The 22,018-nt window shown below is 39.1% G+C and overlaps 1 protein-coding gene and 1 long non-coding RNA gene across 8 annotated transcripts; both read left to right on the forward strand.

Annotated features, from left to right (window-relative positions):
• The first annotated feature begins 535 nt into the window (after nt 1-535).
• Nucleotides 536-1,861, forward strand: LOC122031354 (cell wall protein TIR4-like). The gene is made up of 3 exons (XM_042590474.1): nt 536-578; nt 672-1,328; nt 1,692-1,861. Exons 1-3 carry the CDS (start codon nt 536-538, stop codon nt 1,859-1,861), a joined length of 870 nt encoding a protein of 289 aa, XP_042446408.1.
• A 5,021-nt stretch (nt 1,862-6,882) lies between these two features.
• On the forward strand, nt 6,883-10,853 carry LOC122032881. 7 transcript variants are annotated; one of them, XR_006126235.1, is made up of 6 exons: nt 6,883-7,662; nt 9,244-9,326; nt 9,525-9,814; nt 9,920-9,972; nt 10,078-10,160; nt 10,605-10,853. It is a non-coding gene; the product is annotated as an uncharacterized LOC122032881 (long non-coding RNA). The 7 variants fall into 7 exon arrangements; XR_006126238.1 differs by lacking the exon at nt 6,883-7,662 and adding exons at nt 7,684-7,959; nt 8,046-8,083 and having other exon boundaries at nt 9,525-9,972; XR_006126236.1 differs by having other exon boundaries at nt 9,514-9,972.
• The last annotated feature ends 11,165 nt before the right edge of the window (nt 10,854-22,018 follow it).

The following is a 22,018-nucleotide window of genomic DNA, read 5'->3' on the forward strand; positions in this document are numbered from 1 at the left end:
TTCGTAGGCAATATGAAATTCCTAGGGAATATGACATCATAATTCCTAAACCAAATGAGCATCCTCACCATCCTCCTGCTAACTGTGTAACTTTCTTTAGGGATTAGTTGATAGGGGTTTTAAGGTTTCCCATTTTTCCTTTTCTGATAGATGTAAGCCAATACTTTGACATTCCTCTTCAACAATTTGTGCTTAATGCCTTTCGTTATTTGTATGGCATATACATGTTGTTTCGTACATTTGATATTCCTCCTACTCCTCAAAATGTTTCCATGTTTTCCTATCCAAATTTAGCAGAGCAAGGTGTTTTTCTTTTCCAATTTCGGACTAAGATGGTCCTTTTTGATGATATGTCTTCTTCTCATAAAGCCTGGAAATCTCGCTTCTTCTTTATAAAGTTTTCGGGACCTATTCCTTGGTCCCATGCTTGGAGATCTTCTTTACCTCCTTTACCTGATATCAAGGAGTTTCATCTTCACCCTTCTCTTCCTCTTTATTGTGAAAAGTTGTTATGTCATCATCTTTCTATCACTAAATGGCTATGGAGCGATCTTCTGTATCTGTTTGGTTTGAGCCCAGTCAGATATAAGATACACAGCTCCTTAGGTAAAATTCTGTTTCTTCTTCTATTAATTTTTACTAACTAAAACATTTTCTTCCATTTTGTGTAGTGGCTGATTTTTATGCTACTTCGATTGATGAAGAACTACGTCTGGAAGAGGCCGAACTTCATGATAAAGAGCAAGAGCTTCTTGTTGCAATTAATCCACCATCTTCAATTGAAGCTTCGGTTCCTCTAGTTGAAGCTTATAGTTCTCAAGTGGCTCCTAAAGTTCTTGAGGTTCTTCCCGTAGAAACTCCTGCTGTCTCTTTGCCAATTGTTTCTTCATCAGTGGTTGTTGCTTCTTCACCAGCCACTTCCCTTCCCGTTATCGAGTTTACATCCCTTGCAAGCTCAGGAAAATCCCTTACTGAAATTGCCCCTAGCAAACGCCCGGGACGCAAACTCACTAGAGCTCCCCCCTCAAAAAGGAGACTCATTCTTCCTGCTAAGGAATTACCCTCAGAAGATTTTGCTTCCGCTACTCTTTCTTCTACCGAGTCTACTTGGGACGATCTCTACCCTTCCCCTATTTTTCCTTCCTCTTCCTCTTCTAGCAATATTGCCCCTGGCAGTACTTCTTTTACCTTTCCCTTATCTGTTTCAGAATCTGGGTCTTTACCTCCTTCCTCCTCTTCTTATTTGGATTTTGCTCCCCCTTCTATTCCAACTTCCTCTTTTTCTACCACTTCATCTTCTATCCCTGTTCTTCCTATACTGCTGGGAGGTTCTTTTACCACTGCTCGGGAGGAAATGCGCCCTATTTTGAAGAACTTACCCCTCCCGAGATAATCGATCAATTCTCCTATGAGGAAACCAAGGTATGTCTGCTATTACTTATTTGTTATTTATCCATGACTGCGTTATGACCCATTCTTATGACCGTAGCGATGGATGGCCAATATGGGTCTAGCTCGACTAATGCATAACTTATATTATGAGAACGAGAAGCTGAAACAATAAGTTGTTGAGATGTCCTCTACCACCCTCTCAGAAGAATCGAAGAAATAATATGAAGCTCAGCTTGAAAGCCTTCAATCTCAATTTAAATCGGCTACGGACCTCAACACTGAATTATCTTCCAAATTAGAGAAGCAGGTTGTTAAGACAGACAAACTGAAATCTGATTACAAGTCTACCTTAGCTGACAAACTCAAAGCTTTACAGTTGAAGGATAATGAAATAGCTTCTTTAAACACTTCCCTGAATACAGCTAAAACAGAGGCCTCCACAAAAGATGCTGAACTGAGGTCTTCCTAGACAGCTATGGTTGAGTACAAAGCTAGTGAGGATGATTGCTTTAAGGATCGGGCCACGACCCTAATCAGATCTACTGAATTCAATAGGTCGATTGTAAAATCTATTTTGGCAGCATATACTTCGGGAGCTGTTAAGCAATTACAGGAGCATGTCTTCCTATCTCGTGATCCTCCTCCTAACTTTTTGGATCGACGTAAGCTGATTGATAACAGGCCTGCTGATCTACTTCCCAAATTATCCATAGAGTAACATTTTTACCTTAATCCTGATTATTGTAAGGTTAATTATTATTGGTCATGACAACTCTTGTCAGAAACAAGTTTATTTTTGTGAAGTTAAACTTCTTCTTCGTATCTGTTGTTAAAAATTGTTTGTGTTAATGAATTTGTCTAACCCTTTGGTTTACATGCTTATTTCATGCTTTTATCTTTCGTATTTATTTGTTTTAAAAGTTATCAAACTTGTTCTTTTTCATTTATGGGGGTTTACTTCCTCCTTCCTGAATTTATTCCCTTCTAGTAATTGGCTTTTTCCTATTCACTTTATCCTAACATAGTGAATATCGCCCGGTCTATTACCATTAGCTAACTATATTTAAATAAGATCCTAGTTTTTTTTAATCAGTACACTATAATACCATCAATTTCGACCGACCTATTATAACCGGTTGACTTACGCTTATGTTTACAAATATCATCTGGTGCTTTATACTTAACCAGACTCCGTCCGATCTAGTATAATAATCCAATATGATATAGTCAATTTCGACCGATCTATTATATCTGCAAATATCGTCCGGTGCTTTATACTTAACTAAATCTCGTCTGATCTAGTATGACCATTCAATATGATATAGTCAATTTCAACTGGTCTATTATATCTGCAAATATCGTCCGGCGCTTTATACTTAACTAAATCTCGTCTGATCTAGGATGACCCTTCAATATGATATAGTCAATTTCGACCGATCTATTATATCTTCAAATATCGTTCGGCGCTTTATACTTAACTAAATCTCGTCCGATCTAGTATGACCGTCCGGGTTTGTTGTTTAATCAGATAGATAGTCTTAAGTTATCCGATTGACCTTATACCCGATCTATTTTCCTCATACCTCTTTGATTTTTTAAGAATCAAGTGCAGAGAGAGAGAAAAACTTGTCGCGTTCTCCGAGGATGATTGCTAAGCTTACCTTCCTTTCCTTGGGATTCGGCCTTCTTTTTTTGTACCTAAGTTTTTCACAAATCATTATTGATCTTCAGGTTTCTTCTTTTTCCAGTTTTCCCCTATCTTTTTAAGGTTTTTTGGTATAGGGCACAGAAGGAAAGCAAAGGTTTAAGATGCTGTCTTCTGCTCCCCGACTATTCCTTCTTCTTCCTTTCCCTCTGGTCATCTTCCTTCTGTTATTCCGCCATGGCCACTCCTTCCCCATCATGGTTTCTTTCGTGCGCTTCTAACCTTATCGATTCAGAAGAGGTGGAGTTACAAATGAACTATGGTTTTCCTTCCTATATAGTTCGCCCTACCTCTCAGAGTGGTCTGCATCTTCCTCCTCTAGGAAGTATATCTATCTTTTGGGATCAAGCTTTACAAGGTTTCCAATTTCCTCTTCATCCCTTTTTTGTTGATGTTAGTACCTACTTTGAAATTCCTCTTAATCAGCTTATTCCTTAATCTTATTCTATCCTTGTGGGTTTTGTTAGGGTATCTAAACTGCTAGATTTTCCTCTGTCCCCTCACCTTTTTCACTACTTCTTCATTCCCCGCCAAGTAGATATCGGTGTATCTTTAAATTTCAGTCTTGCCCTAAGGCTATTTTGTTTAGTGGGATTCCTCCTCAAGAGGAATGACGTCACAAATTTTTCTTTATGCGTCTTCCTTCTCCCCCTCTTTTTCCTACCAACTGGATATATGACCTTCCTCCAATTCCTAGCACTGACGGCCTCCTTACTGATCTCTCAGTTTCTTCTGCCTTTCCCAAGTTAAAGGGGGTTAACTTTTGTTTATCAGCCTTGATTGTGGAGGGTCTAATGTTTCCCTTTGGAATAAGCTCCATCGAAACTCCCTTAGAGGTCTCTTTTGGTATGTTCAGACATTCTCGACTATGTTTATTAGCCATTTTTAATTATTTTCTATAATAATGCCTAATTTTTATATTTCAACTGATGCTCTTTTACCTGCTTTCATGTACAAGAACACAACTATGACCAAGTCTTTTTTGAATAAACTTGGAGTAAAATTGCTGCAGGCTCGTCGAGCTAATCCTACTACCTCTACTCTAGGTTTATTATCTAAGGAAGAATAAGCAGCGGAAGCTATTGCTTCCTTGGAAGAGGAAGAAGAACAACCTTTTGTTGCCATACGCAAGAAACCCAAGCTTACTGAGAAAGTTCCCTTTCGTGACACGTTTGGTACTTTTGTGCAGATCCCCATTGTTCCTTCACCTATTTCTTTTGAGAGAGGTAAATAACTAATGCCCCCTACTCACATTGTCTACAACCTTTATCTTAATATGATGAGACCGGGTCTACTTATTCCTTCCTCTTATGTTATTGTTTCAGCTATTTCTGCTTCTCAGATGGCTACTACTACTTGTGCATCCTCTCAACCTCTCTCCTTGGCCTTACCTCCTCTAACTTCTGGACCATGAGCTAAAAGAACACCTTGCATAAGATCTTCTCCGAGTCTAGGACCATCATCTATCCATGCCTCAACAACTGAATCAACTTTCATTGCTTTGCCATCTTCCATCTCCTCTAGCTCTTCCTCTGTTGTTCCCATTTCTACCACTTCCTCTCCTTTTCTTCCTTCTTCTTCCACCCGACCTTCTTCACCTTCTTTTCCCCCCACCTCTGTTTAGACAAGCTATGGGTCCGCCCTCTCAAATGGGACAAGTTTCAGATCCTCTCAGTTACGGTTCTCTATAGCTACAAGGCCCGTTGGCTGAGTCTTGGCTACATAGCCAAGAGCTGTTAAGGGGCACCAGTATTTCAAACTGCGTTGACAGTCATAGTTGTCAAGCTATTGTCGTAAGTGTTTTTCATTATACATTGTTAACGTCTTATTATTTCCCACTAACTACATTATTATTTTAGTTCCTTGCCTCAAGTCTTCATCTAGACCAACTACTCATTGCTCTGGAAAGGGACAATAGCAAGTTAAAAGCTCAAGTAGAGGCACTGAAAGGCAATCTTCCTCCTTCCCACAATGAGCTTACTCAATTGCAAGAGAAGATAACTTTACAGACTCAACAAATAGAGGCTATGAAAAAGGAATTGCAGCATCAACAACAGTTATTGAAAAACAAAGAGCTTGAAAGGAAAACCTTGGAATTACAAGTGGATCGATAAAACTCTAGCCTTCAGGTGGAAATTGCTTTGAAGGACAAAGCTATTTCAGATGTTTCTCATAAAAACATTCTCTTAGGAAAAGTGGAGTGGCTTCACAATATTTTTCTTTCTGAGCAGGCTCAAGATTTATCATCAAAAGAGTTTACCCTTCTACAAGAGCAAGAATAAAGAAAGGCTCAGGATGCAGAGATATCCTCACTCCAAAAGGAACTAGAACAGCTTAAATTGGAAAGGGGCACTCTCAAAGATCAAAATACTAAACTACAAACCGAATTTCAGAGTTATAAGGGGCATGAGGAAGATCGATGGGAGGACAAGCGTTTAGCCTATCTGAGGTCTCCGAAGTTTAATGATGAATATGTCCGTTATATGATAGAGACTTTGAATCATACTGTGACAAGAGTTATTCATCAATTGAGGGAAGGTGGTTTATCTATCTCGAGAACCCCCCCCCCCCCCCTCTCTATTCATAAACCGTCGCAGACTTAATCAGGAATTGCCCGAAAACTTGACAAGCAATTTTGAGTAAGCATGATTATGTATTCATAAAAGACTTGTAATTAAGTACTTGCAATATTTGTAAAAATTTGTACTTACCTATTTTTCCGACCTTCATTATCTGACTGTTGCTTCTTGAGAATAAGTACTATCTTGCTCAAAAGCTTTTCCTATTGTGGTATCTTAATTGATCATATGGCTTTGAACAATAAGGCTTTTCCATAAACTACTTGATCTCTATTCAGGCATGACTGTATATAAAGAATTCCAAAGACCTCAGTGCTTTTGAGAGACGTGTAATCCCGCATAACTTTATATGAAAAACTCCATAGGATTTATGTGTTCTTGGTCGAGCGTACAATCCCGAGCGATTTTAAATAGAGAACTTCATATGATTGTGACTTCTGATTGGGAATGAAATCTTGAAGGATTATATATAAAGAATACCCTTTGAACTTTGAATCCTGGTCGAGATTGTAATACCGAGTGATCTTTGCAAAGAAATCCCGATGACTTTGAATCTAGGCCAGGCCTATAATCTCGAACGATTTAATATGAAGAATTTCATCAATCTTTGAATTTTCGGTCGGGCGTGTAATCCCGATCGATTTAATATGAAGAATTTCATCAACTTGGTCGGGTGTGTAATCCCAATTAATTTGAGTCGATAGAGTCATGTGCTCTATCATATTTTATTCAGGTACTCAATCCTGCATGACTTTGCTAATGATAATTTAAAGTCTTCGATTTTTCCCAGGAAGGCCCGTCCGAGTTACTTCAAGAGATTTCTCGATCGACTATGTTTATGCTAGTTTAAAGTCTTTCACTATAAGAAAATTGAGATTTTACAACACTTAAAAGACAACGTTTTTTTTTAAAAAGCGTTGTCTTTTTCTTTTTAACAACGCTTTTAGTGAAAAATGTTGTCTATTTCTTTATTTTCTTACTAATAGACAACACCTTTTTAAAAATTGTTGTCTATTAATGATTTTTATGGGTTAAACACAACGCTTTTTGAAAAGTGTTGTCTATTAGCATTTTTTTTAATGTCTACGACAATGATTTTTAAAAAGCGTTGTCTATTGTCAAGCCCTCATCTAAATCTAGGATGATCTGAACTGTTGGATACAACTATCGAGTAGAAAAGACATAGGTTTCACTTTGGCACCCACCTTTCTCCCGAATCTCTCCTACCAACTCACGCATGGTCTTCTCCTCCCTCTCTCCTCTCCCCTCTCCCCTCTCCCCTCTCCGCGAATCTCTCCTTCGAACTCCTCTCCGTCCAACCTCTCTTCCACAAACCCCTCTCCACGAATCTCTCCTCCAAATACCTTCAAACAGTGAGCTTTTTTAGCACCAGTCGCGCCTTGCCTTGAAAGCCTTCACTGCCGCTCGAAGCGAGCAGTAGTACGATGTCGATCTCAACCTCTACGCGTCTCCACCTTGTCCAGGTGCGGATCGTGGCAGGAGATCGATACCTTGGTTGCTGATCTAATGGAGGAGGGATGACTCTCCACGGAGACCTCCAAAGGGGGTTCCCTATTGGCCGATTGATGGCGAGGAGGAGAGCTAATCAGCGAGTCGATCAGCGGTGCCGTAGAAGGTCAAGATTGGATTTTACTTCGCCGCGTGGTGAGCGCTGAACATGGTGTTCAACATCTACAACAAGAAGGTTCTTAACGCCTTCCCCTACCCTTGGCTGACCTCCACACTCCCCCTTGCTGCCGGCTAGCTCCCACATGTTTTAGGTCAAGTTTGATTTAACCTCTTCAAAGCACATGTTGAAATGACAAAAAAGATTTGTGGCAATGCAAATGTCCGTTACACATGGCTTGCTTCCTCCAAGGATGCGGTGGACGAGATGATGTCTCATGGGGTTCTGAAGCAACCTGTGCAGAAATGACTTTATGGAAATGGACTTCATCTTGCCCTTACAAATTGCTCTTATATCTGGTAATGCTTCAAATACGACTACATTCTTCATGTTTATTTATCTTGAGGATTAACACTAATTTCTCTTTGTAAAAGCTGCCAACCATTTCTTAGTGTATCACCAAGTGCTTCCTCTATTTAGATTTTTTCTTTAATAATAGCCCATTGTGAACAATAGCTCACTTGTGTATGCTGTCTACCGTGCTTGTTATGCTGATGCCGATGAAAATGGTGTTATCCATCATATGTCGTGCCACATAATTATGGGGAACGTGGAACTCATTCATCCTAGATCTGAATAGTCTCTTTTCACTAAAGGTATTTTGACACTAGCATAGATAATCTTCACAAGCCAAAGCATTATATCATATGGGATACTAATATGAAAACCCATATCTATGCAGAATATATAGTGACATTTAAATGACTGACAAACTTAAAGGTATTCACATAACTAGTAAATGATTGTGAAATATTTTTTCCTTGATCTTCTTTTGGTGAACCTGTAATGTTTGACTGTTAATGTGATTTCAGCATTTTAAATTGTAAAGAAAGTGAATCTCATGCTTTCTAGAATTCTAGTTCATCCGATAGCATTTTTAAATTATAGGTACCTCTCAATGATTATGTAGGATGTTTAGTAGAAGATCGATGTTGAGGAATTGTTATACATGATCACATGGGTAATTACACACTTTATGATATCTATATGATATATAATATTGTCAATATTGGTTACATTGCTGTGACATCCATCGTTTATACATTGTTTATACTTTACAGACGCTGCACAGAAAATTTTGTTTTTGTTTTTGTTGATCGTTGACTTTCACATGGTACTTTGACTTATTTAATTTGTGTATGTAATAGAATTTAGGATAATAGATGAATACTAATTGTTACTTGTTCTTTTTTTGTGAAATTCATCATAATGTGATAATTGATACTTGTCTTCTTTCGATTGTTGAGGTGCATGCAACAACCTTTATCTATTGTATTCTATATGATCTCTAATTTTAAGTACCATGTGATAGATGTTTTTTATCTAATAAGTAGGAGCTAGGAGAATTAATTAATTAATTATTCTTTATTGATCAGTTTGGGACATGCAAAGCTTAGGCTTGCTTGAATCTCAAGCATCCCTCGAGCTTAAAATTAGACATATAATTTGTCTATCAATATGATGCAATGTATTTATTCTGATAAGAATTTTTTTTATGCCATTGTTAATGTTTATGCTTCCATTTGTGCTCTAAATTAGTTTTATAACTTTCCCAAACTTAATTGTCTTGATCTACTACTATAAGAGACACAGTTAGACATTAGTTATGTGAATAGGAAAACTGAAAATATTCATTCTTTAGAGAATGACAAACTTACAGATTATTTTTTTTTTGCATTTCTATGGAACTAAGTGTTACATTTATGGGCAAATATATTTGTGGTTTCTTTTCATTAATCTCTAGGTTACTACTGGCACACAGCTAAATATATAAGCCTTCCCTTCTTGATTCCTTTTTTACTAAAAATTTGTTCCATCTCATACTTGGTTGCTTGCTACTTATCTTTGATGATCTTGTTGAACCAAAAATATCTTTGCAGCTATGAATTCTACATAAGACAACACAAAATCTTTGTACAAAGTGAGAGCAGAAATGCGAAGTACATTGAACATTCATTTGAAGGTGCTTCTCTAGATTTTGCCATTCACATAATTTTTGAATAGCTTATAAGATACTAGTGACAATCATGTCATCTCTTCTTTGCTTATGAATCCTCTTTAGATGTTGAGATTGTGGAAATTTCACATGTCATTTGCTTATCCCTGTTGCCTTTCATTAGATGTTGAGATTGTAGAAATTTTACGTGCAGTGCCTTTTCAGATATTTTGAAGGTGAATGGTGATATTCAGAAACTCCAACTAAATAGCACGAGTATAGATGATTACAGGAGCAACAACTACATGCTATATGACACTGTATATGAACTCCAAGGGTGTGACTGGAAAGTATTTCGATGAAAAACTATCAAGAAGACTTTGGGATTTAAGTAAGAAAATGGTGTCGTCTCTGCTAGCTTTCAAATGCTAAAACCCACTATGCTGGTTCTTATCACAATGGTCCTTCTTGTTCGGTTTACTCTTTTAAGAAGGTCAGAGAATTACAGTCAATGGGTGATTACTTTCTCTCCCAGCATCGTTTTGTACAATTGTTTTGCTATCATTTTGTTTTGGATGCTTCAATGACATTCCTTGGCTTGACTAACATGCTTTGGACAGGATATAGGCAAGGGATTGAATTTGAAAACTCGAACCCACAGGCCTGAGTAGATGTGAGTTCGTATGGGTGGATATGCTTTGTTTCCCATACACCATTGCAATAAACTCATAGACATGCATCCACAAAAAATAACTGCCATTGTTTCTTTCATTGACAGGGTTCAACAGGAATCAAATTCCATTAGATATCCATTGACAGTGATGTGGCAGAATAGATGATGTGGTAGAAGAATTGCAGGAGGTTAGTGTTTGTGCCAATTGACGCTAGGAAAATGCCAATTGTTTCTTAGATATTTGCTATCTACATAAGCCTTGTGAAGAATGCAGTTTAGAAACTGCATGCATTTTAGAATACATATTAGAAACTGCATATATTTTAGAATACAGTTTGAAGAAACATTGCCTTTCTGCAAGCCAAGCTTTCTTTCTACAGTTTGAAGAAACGTTGCATTACTGCAACATTGCTTTTTGCAAGAAAGTGTTTGCAGAGAAGAAAGCGTTTCATTTTTGCAAGCTTTCTTTCTGCAGTTTGAAGAAACGTTGCATTTCTGCAAGCTTTCTTTTTTTCTTTCTACAAGCATTTCATTTCTGAGTAATGAGTTTTGGTTCATTTATAGAAAATAGCTAGTAAAAGTAATTTTTTGGTTCAAACTATTGACTGTAATTTTTTGTTTATATATTTCAGGCCAATTGTTCAATCTGTTCAAAGCTCACAAAGATCCTAGACAAAATCCAATTGCTTATTCCTGTAATAGATTGAGAAAGACAAGCTACTTCTTCAGTATTGTGGTAGTAATTACTGTACTGTTTTGTCTCGTTCTCAAGCCGATAATAATTTTTTAGTGTAGCTAGTAGAAGTAAACAGATTGTTGGCTTCGAGGTCAATTAGTTATTTTGTGCTCTTTTGTTTTAAATGTGAATATCACTATCTAGTTTGAAACAGAATTAGTGTTAATTTTGATATTTACTAGCTTCTCATGTAATTAAATACTAATATTACTTTAATGTCAGAATACTATTATTTTGGTATGAGTTTGAAATCATTAGCTGAGCTGATTATATGTAAAATTCAAATATGGACATGGTAAAAGAAAAATAATAGTTTCATAAATATAAAAATAATAATTTTTAAATAATTTTTTTTATTTTTTTCTTTAAAATGACAACGCTTTTAAAGCGTTGTAATAATGTTGTCTTTGCAAAACATGACAACGCTTTTAAAGCATTGCAAAAGCGTTGTTTATTCTACCAAAAACAACGCTTTAAAAGCGTTGCAAAACGTTGTCTTTGCAAAAACCGACAACGCTTTTAAAGCGTTGCAAAAGCGTTGTCTTTGCTACAAATGAAAACGCTTTAAAAGCGTTGTCGTTGAGTAGACTTTTAACAACAGTGCTTTTAACAACGCTTTTTCCGGCACATAGACAACGCTTTAAAAGCGTCTATTAGCTTTTTTCTTTTAGTGTTTGGTTCCTCTCAAGAAGACTCGTTCGGGTTTATTCAAGAGATTTCCCGATCGACTATGTTTTTGATAGTTTAAAGTCTCCGGTTCCTCTCGAGAAGGCCCGTCCGGGTTACTCCAAGAGATTTTCCGAACGACTATGTTTTTGATAGTTTAAAGTCTCCGGTTCCTCTCGAGAAGGCCCGTCCGAGTTACTCCAAGAGATTTCCCGATCGACTATGTTTTTGATAGTTTAAAGTCTCCAGTTCCCCTCGAGAAGGCCCGTCTGGGTTACTCCAAGAGATTTCCTGATCGACTATGTTTTTGATAGTTTAAAGTCTCTAGTTCCTCTCGAGAAGGCCCATCCGGGTTACTCCAAGAGATTTCCCGATCGACTATGTTTATGCTAGTTTAAAGTCTCCGGTTCCTCTCAAGAAGACTTGTTCGAGTTTATTCAAGAGATTTCCTGATCGACTATGTTTATGCTAGTTTAAAGTCTCTGGTTCCTCTCAAGAAGACCCGTACGGGTTTGTTCAAGAGATTTCCTGATCGACTATGATTTATGCTGGTTTAAAGTCTACGGTTCCTCTCAAGAAGACCCGCCCAGGTTTATTCAAGAGATTTCTCGATCGACTATGATTTATGCTGGTTTAAAGTCTCTGGTTCCTCTCAAGAAGACCCGTCTGGGTTTATTCAAGAGATTTCCCAATCGACTGTGTTTATACTAGTTTAAAGTCTCCAGTTCCTCTCAAGAAGACTCATTCGAGTTTATTCAAGAGATTTCCCGATCGACTATATTTATGCTAGTTTAAAGTCTCCGGTTCCTCTCAAGAAGACCCGTCCGGGTTTGTTCAAGAGATTTCCCGATCAACTATGCTTATGCTAGTTTAAAGTCTCCGGTTCCTCTCAAGAAGACCCGTCCGTGTTTATTCAAGAGATTTCTCGATTGACTATGATTTGAGTGGAACTAAAAATGCTTTCACTAAACTTGTGATGGTTGTCTTCGAGATTCCTTAAGGAAACTTGATCGGTCATTCCTTAAAGCTCCCAATTGACAGCCGCTTGAGCATAATAAAAATGTTTGCCCAGTAATCACCATGTTGTTTAAACCGTGTTTGTTTTTTGGGCGATACTTGGCCTGCATCATATTTATCAAATTAAATGAAGTACCTAAATTGCAAGCATACTTGTTATCTTTTTACAGAACCGAATGGAGGGAAATTGCTTAAAGAAAATTTGATTTATTCTTTTGGACGTGCTAAGCTTCACGTGATTGGATGATTAGAATATACTGAGGAGGCATTAATCCGCTCGTTCAGGGATATCTATATTTCTCGAGCGATATAATCTTGTTAAGTTCGGTAGGGCTGTAAATGATTTGCACTCCATGGGCGTGTTAGTTAGAGCCCTAAAGCCAATCATTTAATGATTGTTGTATGACCTCGTTGTATTATATTCTTATATATATATATATATATAAAGGTATTTGTTTATGGTTATTATGTTTATTTGCTTGTATTGGTGCCAAATAACTAAGTATAATAGCGTCCTTGAGTAGAAGGTTCTTACCTATATCAATCGGTTAGTTGAATCGATAGTGAGATGATATAGGGAACACTACTCTTAATCATTCCTATTCAAGTATTAGCATTCAAGGACAATGTTAATGCGACGAGATTAGCATGTAGGTCAACTCGATGACTTGATCTCACAAGTCATGGATATGGAGATATCAAGTTGACACATGGGTATGCATTGGAGAATGTATACTGAATGACCCGTCATGAGAAAGTATCATGGATCGTTATATGAGTGTCATATACTTTCTCATGTGGCTATTAGTATGACTATTAGTCCTTGGACCTGAAGTTACCATGGTTCCCTACATAAGGAGTTGCATACTTTGGCTTCGTCAAACGTCACCCGTAATTGGGTGGACTATAAAGGCGATTACTGGGTATGTAAAAAATTATGCGGAGGGATGTGAGTGATGTAGATGGGATCTATCCCTCCTATATTGTTAGTTAGAGCCCTAGAGCCAATCATTTGATGATTGTATGGACTCATTGTATCATATTCTTGTATATTAATAAAGACATTTGTTTGGTTATTATACTTATTTGTATTAGTGCCAAATAGACTAAGTATAATAGCGTCCTTGAGTAGAAGGTTCATACCTATATCAATCGATTAGTTGAATCGATAGTGAGATGATATAGGGAACACTATTCTAAATCATTCCTAGTCGAGTATTAACATTCAGGGACAATGTTAATGCAATAAGACTAGCATGTAGGTCAGCTCGATGACTTGATCTCACAAGTCATGGATATAGAGATATCATGCTGACACATGGGTATACATTGGAGAATGTATACTGAATGACCCGCCATGAGAAAGTATCATGGATCGTTATATGAGTGTCATATACTTTCTCATGTGGCTATTAGTATGACTATTAGTCCTTAGACCTGAAGTCACCATGGATTCCTACATAAGGAGTTATGTACTTTAGTTTCGTCAAACGTCACCCGTAACTGGGTGGACTATAAAGGCGATTACTGGGTATGTAACGAATTATGCAGAGGGATGTGAGTGATGTAGATGGGATCTATCCCTCCCATATGACGGGAGCGACATCGCTATTCTTGATAGAGTGAGACCACTAAGTGTATGGCCATGCCCAAATGAGTCAACATTAGATGTTGAGCTCATTTGATCGAGTGAGTCTACTTGGAGTTCAAGATTTAGATTGATTAGAGGATGACACGGTCTATGCCTCACATTAATCAATCTAGATGTCTAGGATAGAAGGACACTTGTCACATATTGTGAGGAGTCACAATTAGTAGTCACAAGGTGATGTTGGATCTCAACATTCTTGTAACTTGGGTAGCAATGATGTATTGCTAGATGCCGCTCATTGCTTATGTTTCTAAAGGAGTTTAGAAACATTGCCAACGTTACAAGAACCTATTGGGTCACACACAAAGAACAAGTGGATGGAGATTAGGTTCATATGATGAACCAATTGGATTAGGTTCATGTGATGAACCAAATTGGATTAAGAGTAATCCAAATTGGGCTAATTGAGTTAGACTCAAGTTGATTCATGTGTTCAATGAGTCGAAGATCAAAGGTCAATTTTGAATTGACCATTTGCTACCTCATTTGTGAGTTGGCATAAGGTGGACCATTGATGATGCTCCACATCATCATGGTTGCACATGTGTGTGACACCTCATGGAGGTTACAAATCTCCTCTTTAATGGCCACATTAAATGGGAAGGGGGTTACACACACATGAAGGAGAGTGAATGCAATTCATTCTCATTCATTCCATCTTCTTCCTCCTTAGCTCTCTCTTGCTTTTTCCTCTCTTTTGGTCGTGGGTTCCATGAAGGGAGAGAAGGTGGTTGAGTTGTATTCCAAGAGAAGAAAGAAAGGGTGAAGGTCACAAAAGAGGAGACTACTTCTTGAGTGTAAGAGTTTCCTTTCTTCTTTCTTTTTCCCTCCATTTAAATCCTATCCGAGAGCTCTAGAAAGTGCTAGCACACTTGGGGCTCTCTTCTCCATCCTTTGAGTGTGAGAGACACTCCTTGTTCGTGTGGATATCACTAGAGAAGTATCTACCTTGATACTTTGGAGATCCGACAAGTACCTTGGACGAGCGGGATTTTGCAAGGGCACGCATCGAAGGTAAAATGGTTTTTCCTTTGTAGATCTACTGTAGATCGTAGTATAAAACTCGTATTTGTGTTTTCGAAATTTTTCCTTGCACGGATCTATGACTTTGGGTGATTCGGGGTTTCCGCGACGCGAAAAGCGGTTTTCGCGGCCCGAAAAACCCAACATATATGATGGGAGTGACATCATTATTCTTGATAGAGTGAGACCACTAAGTGCATGACCATGCCCAAATGAGTCAATATGAGATGTTGAGCTCATTTGATTGAGTGAGTCTACTCAGGATTCAAGATTTAGATTGATTAGAGGATGACACGGTCTATGCCTCATATTGATCAATCTAGATGTCAAAGATAGAAGGACACTTGTCATATATTGTGAGGCGTCACAATTAGTAGTCACAAGGTGATGTTGGATTTCAACATTCTTGTAACTTGGGTAGTAATGATGTGTTGCTAGATACCGCTCATTACTTATGCTTCTAAATGAGTTTAGGAGCATTGCCAACGTTACAAGAAGCTATAGGGTCACACACGAAGGGCAATTAGATGGAGATTAGGTTCATTTGATGAACCAAGAGGATTAGTTTCATGTGATGAACCAAATTGGATTAAGAGTAATCCAAATTAAACTAATTGAGTTGGACTCAATTTGATTCATGTGTTCAATGGATCTAATTTAGATTATGTTTCATTGAATCAATTTAATCAATGAATAGAGATTTATTATATTAAATTGGCTTGAATCAATGGTTAGATTTGATCAACCAATGGGAGAATTTAAGTCAAGTTTGACTTGACTTGTGAGGAAGATGAAGGGTCAAGTTTGACTTGACCATTTGCCACCTCATTTGTGAGTTGGCATTAAGTGGACTAATGATGATGTGCCACATCATCAAGGCTAACACATGTGTGTGCCACCTCATGAGGGAGATCAAGAGTTGTGACTCTTAATATCCCATGGAGGTATATAACCTCTTCCTTTAGTGGCCGGCCACATTCAAGGGTGTTGAATTTTTTTGTGTGCTCATTGAAGAGATCATCTTCTTCCTTGCTTCTTCTCTCCCTCTCCTCCTCCTCCTCCTCCTCCTTGGCCGAGACCTTCAAAGGTGCTAGATCATCTTTTGTTTGGTTTCTCCATCTCTTGCTTGTGTGGATACACATAGAGGAGTATCTACTTTGATACTCTCGAGATCCGACGAACCTTTGGACTAGCGGGATTAGCGAAGGGCATCGCATCAAGGTTAAAAGCTCTTCTCCTTTGTAGATCTAATTTAGATCTAGGCTAGAAACTCGTACTCGAAGTTTTACGTAAATTTTATTTCTTCGCACGGATCCTGTGGTGGGGTTTCGGGGTTTCTACAACGCAAAAAGCGATTTTTGCTGCCCGAAAAACCCAACAGTGGTATCAGAGCCATGTGCGAAGCGCAGCGCGTACGAGTTTTTGTTTGTATTTTTATGAAAAATATCAGTTCTGTAATATTCTGTAAATTTACTGTTTTTATAGATTTTATGGGTATTTTTCTCGTAGAAGCGAAGCACAAGAGTTTAGACACTTGTAGGCTTCGACTACCGAGAAAATTTTTCCGAAACGGCAAGGTTTCGCCCCAAATCGTTTTGGGACAGTGGGCTAAGGTGCTGTAGGATCGCTTAGGAAGACTCGCAAGGGGATTCGTTCTGGTTATATCGCGGGTAGGGGTGCTGCCCCTAACCTTGCAAGGGGATTTGTTTCGCGATTACGCCCGAAAATCGCTAAACGGGACCGCCGGAAATTTTTACCCATAAAATCGTAAAAATATTAGGCCAAAATTACAGAAATTTATGAAAATACATAATTTAGAATTGTGTATCATTTTGTGATGGTCATGGCCCAAAATACCCCAATTTGATTGGAAATTGTGTTGTAATTCATAATACAGCCTGCGTGCCGTCATGTGATTGTGTGTGTTGTATATTTGATACGCGACCTGCGCGCCATGCCTTTCTATTTATTTATTCCTGTTGTAAATAGTTTAGACTCGAATGTAACTCGAGTTTCACCTTTTGTAATGTACAAAATGAGGCGGTGGAAGGTTCACTCGAGACGGAGTTACGAGGAGGGTGCGAGCAACACAAGGTGGTCAAAGGAAGGAGCTTGAGAAGCTGTTGACCTTAAGTTGACCATCCAATCTTCTCATTGGCTTGAGAAGATCGTAGTAGGGTCATGACTAATCACAAAATTAAATTAATTGCTTGTGTGTGTATATGTGATGCATGCTAGATTAGTAATTAATTAGTACCTTAACGATTAGATTAGATCTAAGTCGCACACATGATGCACCTCCACGATTAGATTAGATCTAAATCGAGTATATGATACACATCGTCGATTAGATTAGATCTCAATCGCGTCAACTCAAAAATGCCTACCATCTCATGATACCTATCACTGCCTCGATCACATGTTGTTGCTGAATCTGCCAAAGTAGAGCAACACATATTATCTTGGTAGGGTACGGAGGGACAATCTTGGTCCCGCCTATCAACGCATGGGTGAGTAAAAACTCAATTAGATTGAGTACAACTAGTTAAATCAAGTTTAACTATAGACATTTATCCAATAGTTGGAAGATGGGACAAAATGATGTTTATATTAACTCTTGGGCGTATTTGCCAAAGCTAACTCAAGTTTTAATATAAATGCGGATTTTGATCCTATATACAAGAGTTGCATAGAGATGTAATTGGTAATTAGTTACCTACCAATCATATTAATTCTTGGGCGATTTAGCCAAAGCTAACTCAGGGCATAGTATGATGTGGATCTTGTCCCACAAGAATTATAGAATTCAGTGGAAGCATTATTTAATTAAAGGCCTAATTAGATGATTAATTGGAATATGATATTTATTCTGTATTTTTATGTTGTAGATAACCATGACGTCAAATATGAACTCTTTCTCCCTGCGTTCCGTCCTTGAGAAGGACAAGCTCAACGGAGCTAATTTCCTGGACTGGTACAGGAACCTAAGAATCGTTCTCACACAGGAACGAAAACTGTACGTTCTGGAGCAGCCCATTCCCGAGGCACCTCCTGCCACTGCCACGCAAGCTGATCGTGATGCTTACAAGAAGCATCAAGATGACGCATTAGATGTGTCATGTCTTATGCTCGTGACCATGAACTCTGAGCTTCAGAAGCAACACGAGTTGATGGGCGTTATGATATGGTTGAACATCTTCGTCAACTATATCAAGGACAAGCGAGACACGAGAGATTCGAGATCTCTAAGGCACCGTTTCAGTGCAAGATGCAAGATGGGACTCCCGTAGGCCCATATGTACTCAAAATGATTGGATACATAGAAAACCTACAGAGGTTGGGATTCCTGCTTTGCCAAGAGCTAGCCACTGACCTGATCTTGCAATCCTTGCCAGATAGCTATAGTCAATTTGTTCTAAATTATAACATGAATGAAATTGACAAGCCACTACCCGAGCTGCTTAGCATGTTAAGAATTGCTGAGCTCAACCTTAAGAAGGTTAAGCCCAACTATATTTTGATGGTTCAGAAACACAAGGGCAAGGGCAAGTCCAAAGGCAAGGGAAAGTCCCAAGCCAAAGGCAAAGGCAAGGCATTGAAACCTAAAGGAGGGGTCACCAAGGATGCTACTTGCTTCCACTGCGGTCAGACCGGGCACTGGAAGAGGAACTACAAAATCTACCTGGAAGATCTTAAGAAGAAGAGAAGTGAGACTTCCACTTCAGGTATATATGTTATAGAAGCCAATCTATCTATTTCTTCATCATGGGTATTAGATACCGGATGTGCTTCTCACATTTGTACTAATGTGCAGGCGCTGAGAAATAGCAGGGCATTGACGAAGGGCGAGGTGGACCTACACGTAGGCAATGGAGCACGGGTTGCTGCTGTTGCTGTAGGAACTTATCATCTATCTCTATCTTCTGGCCTTGTATTAGAATTAGATGAATGTTGTTATGTGCCTGGTTTAACTAAGAACATAATTTCAGTTTGTTGTTTGGACAAGAAAGGTTTTTCATTATAATAAATAACAAATGTTGTTCAGTTTATTTAAATGATATGTTCTATTGTAGTACACCTCTGATAAACGGACTCTATATTCTAGACCTTGAGAACCCTATCTATAACATAAGTATCAAGAGGTTCAAGTCAAATGACATGAACCAAACCAATCTCTGGTATTGTCGCTTAGGTCATATAAATGACAAACTCTTATCCCAGCTCTATAAAGATGGTGTAAAATATCGACAATGGGCATAACATCATAAGCGAATTTTTCAAAATTTTTAGAAATTTTTCAGGAATTTTTCGGAACTCGTATGGACGAGTTTACGGGGATAAAAACGGGGCCCCGGGAAAGCCTGTTTAGACTACCCATTTAAGCGAGGAAATGTTTATTTCTTAAATTTATTTTTCTTTTCATTTTGTTTTTTTTTCTTTATTTCCTCTGCTTCCTTTTCTCCCCGCGCACGCCCGACGCCCTCACCCGCGTGCCCGTGCCCTAACCGCAACAGTTCTTCTTCCTTCTTCTTCTTCCCTCTCGCACCGCTGCCTTCCTCCATTCACTCTCTGCCGCGCCGATCTCTGATCGCCAACCGCCCGACAGTGCCGACGTTGTTTTCTTCTCGGCCGATTCACCTCCACCAGTCACCAGATCTCGGTCCCTCTTCCGATTTGCCGCCGTTGTGCCCAAGCCGTTGTGTCTCGGCCACACCTTCTCCACCTGACAGCGCCGGCGACGCGCGAGCTGCGCCTTCTCTGCCCTAGTGCCGGCGCCACCGTCGACCACCCTGAGACCTAGCCCTGCCGACCTGTGATTTTGCCATGCCGACCGCAACCAGCCTTTCCCCTCCACTCAAGCACCGCCGACATCTACTGGTGCCGACCTCCCCTGTGCCCTAGCGCCACTGTCGTGCCACTGCCGATCCACCGTCGGCGCACCTGTGCACTAGCATTGTCATCGGATCATTGATCACCTCCGACCAGTGAAGAGGAAGTTAGGTAAGGATTTTTGTTAACGTCAACAGTGATATGGATTGAGGTATACTACTATAAGGTTTTCTATTTAGTTGGATTTGGAATTTGTTTTCCAATTGGCAGTGGATGGTCTGAAGTTGCTAGATTCCGGTCTTTCCGTTGTGAATCGGGGCCGTTGCCATCACAGACGACTGAAGGAGAGTTAGAGGTAATGGTTATGGTTTGGGAACATTGTTTGGAAGGGAAATTACTGATTTGGGCTTGCTTGATTTGTTTCCAGCAATAATTTTCCTTGTCCGTGGATTTACAGAAGCGACTGAGAAGTAAGGTAAGCAGTAGAGCATTTGATACATGCTACAGATCATGGTCTTGATTTGATTGTTTAGATGGATGATTATGAGTAGATTGAGGTTGTGTATATTGATAAGGAAGCTAAACCTAGATGGTCTATGGATTAGGAATTTGTTTAGCTATTTGTGGAAAATTAACTTAGCTAAACTGTACGATTTACTACAGTACTTGGATTCAGGACGAGCACATCGACATAGAGGTTGATTAGCTCGATCTATTGGAGGCAGGTACTTTGACTTATGCCTTTTGATATGCATAATAATGTGTTTAACATATAGCATGATTGTGTTTTCCATTTGTTTCGGTTGGTCACTACATGATCTATTACATGTTTGCTTGTTTACTCGTTATGCACTGCATGTTATTATTTAACTGATCATACCTGCTTTATAGGTAGTGACCCAACCATATGATACATTATGTTCAGGACCTAGGGTTTATTTTGATACCCTATCTGTTTGTGTACCTTCCATCTGATACATTGACTTGTGGCACACCTTTTATTTATGTATGGATCTTGCTATGCTATTCATGATATTGCCATGTTTAGTGTCATGCATCATCTTGCATGATTGCATGCTGTGTGATTGTCTGCTCCATTATTGTCGAGCACATCGCTAGTTACATGTATATGTACGCACCACCACTCATGGGTTAGTGGTATATCAGACAGGTGTGTGACAGTTCTGTTGTTTGGCTCCATTGGTCTGGTGACTCAGCGTGGTAGCCGGCAGACAGTTCCGCTCTGTTTGACTCCGTTGGTTTAGTGTAGCAGCGTTGTAGCCGGCAGGCAGTTGGACTTTGTTCGGTTCCGTTGGTCCGCTCATGGGTAGTGTGACTCAGCGTGGTAGCCGGCAGAGAGTCATCCCCGTCATCGTGTACCGGGAGATGAGAGAATTGCGCTCCTCCATTTATTATTTCGGGGTAGGAGTATGTGTGTACTATGACAGCATCCCGTCCACTCGGTCACTCATCAGGGGCAGTGATGTCAGAGTGCACGGTTGTCATAGCTCTACCCACTCGGACTCACCATTGTGTGTGAGATGGCTGACTGGCGTCAGGGGTGACCATGTCATTGACATCATATGCATGATGCATTTATTGTTTGTGTTTGCTGCATTTACTAGCTGCATTTATATGAATGCATATGATTGACATGCATACAGGATTATGACACGCTCGGTTTGACAACCCTGTTACCTTTATACCTTGGTCCTGGTTAGTATAATTTTCTCCTATTTTTGTTTCAGTTGTATTTATTCTTCTCGTATTCAGGAGACTGTACGCATGATTAGTGTTGTCTGTTATTTACTTTATTATTCATATCAGTTGTACCTGCTGAGTGTTGGACTCACACCCTCCTCCGTTGATATTTTCAGGTTGAGGCTGTCCGGAGCAATTTCAGTCGCTAGTCCCCATTGCACGTAGTGCTAGTCCTCTGCTGATCACGAGTTGTTGTTTTAGTTTTCTCTATCAGACTATGTCTTAGTCTTGTAATGTTTTACTTATGGATCTTGTATAGATTCTTATCATTGATGGATTTTGGTATGATTTGGATATGTTTTACTCCATGCCTGCCTGGACGGCAGAAGAGGTGAGTTTGTCGTATTTGTGTTTTATGAGTG

This window comes from Zingiber officinale, chromosome 11A (genome assembly GCF_018446385.1).
Source record: "Zingiber officinale cultivar Zhangliang chromosome 11A, Zo_v1.1, whole genome shotgun sequence".
Lineage (NCBI taxonomy): Eukaryota > Viridiplantae > Streptophyta > Magnoliopsida > Zingiberales > Zingiberaceae > Zingiber > Zingiber officinale.

Excerpts from the sequence above, each read along its gene's own strand:
- LOC122031354 (XM_042590474.1), top strand. The coding sequence starts at position 536 with ATGGCTATGGAGCGATCTTCTGTATCTGTTTGGTTTGAGCCCA. Across the intron at positions 579-671 it reads ATCTGTTTGGTTTGAGCCCA|TGGCTGATTTTTATGCTACT; the intron begins GTCAGATATAAG and ends CATTTTGTGTAG. Across the intron at positions 1,329-1,691 it reads TCTTCCTATACTGCTGGGAG|AGAAGCAGGTTGTTAAGACA; the intron begins GTTCTTTTACCA and ends CTTCCAAATTAG.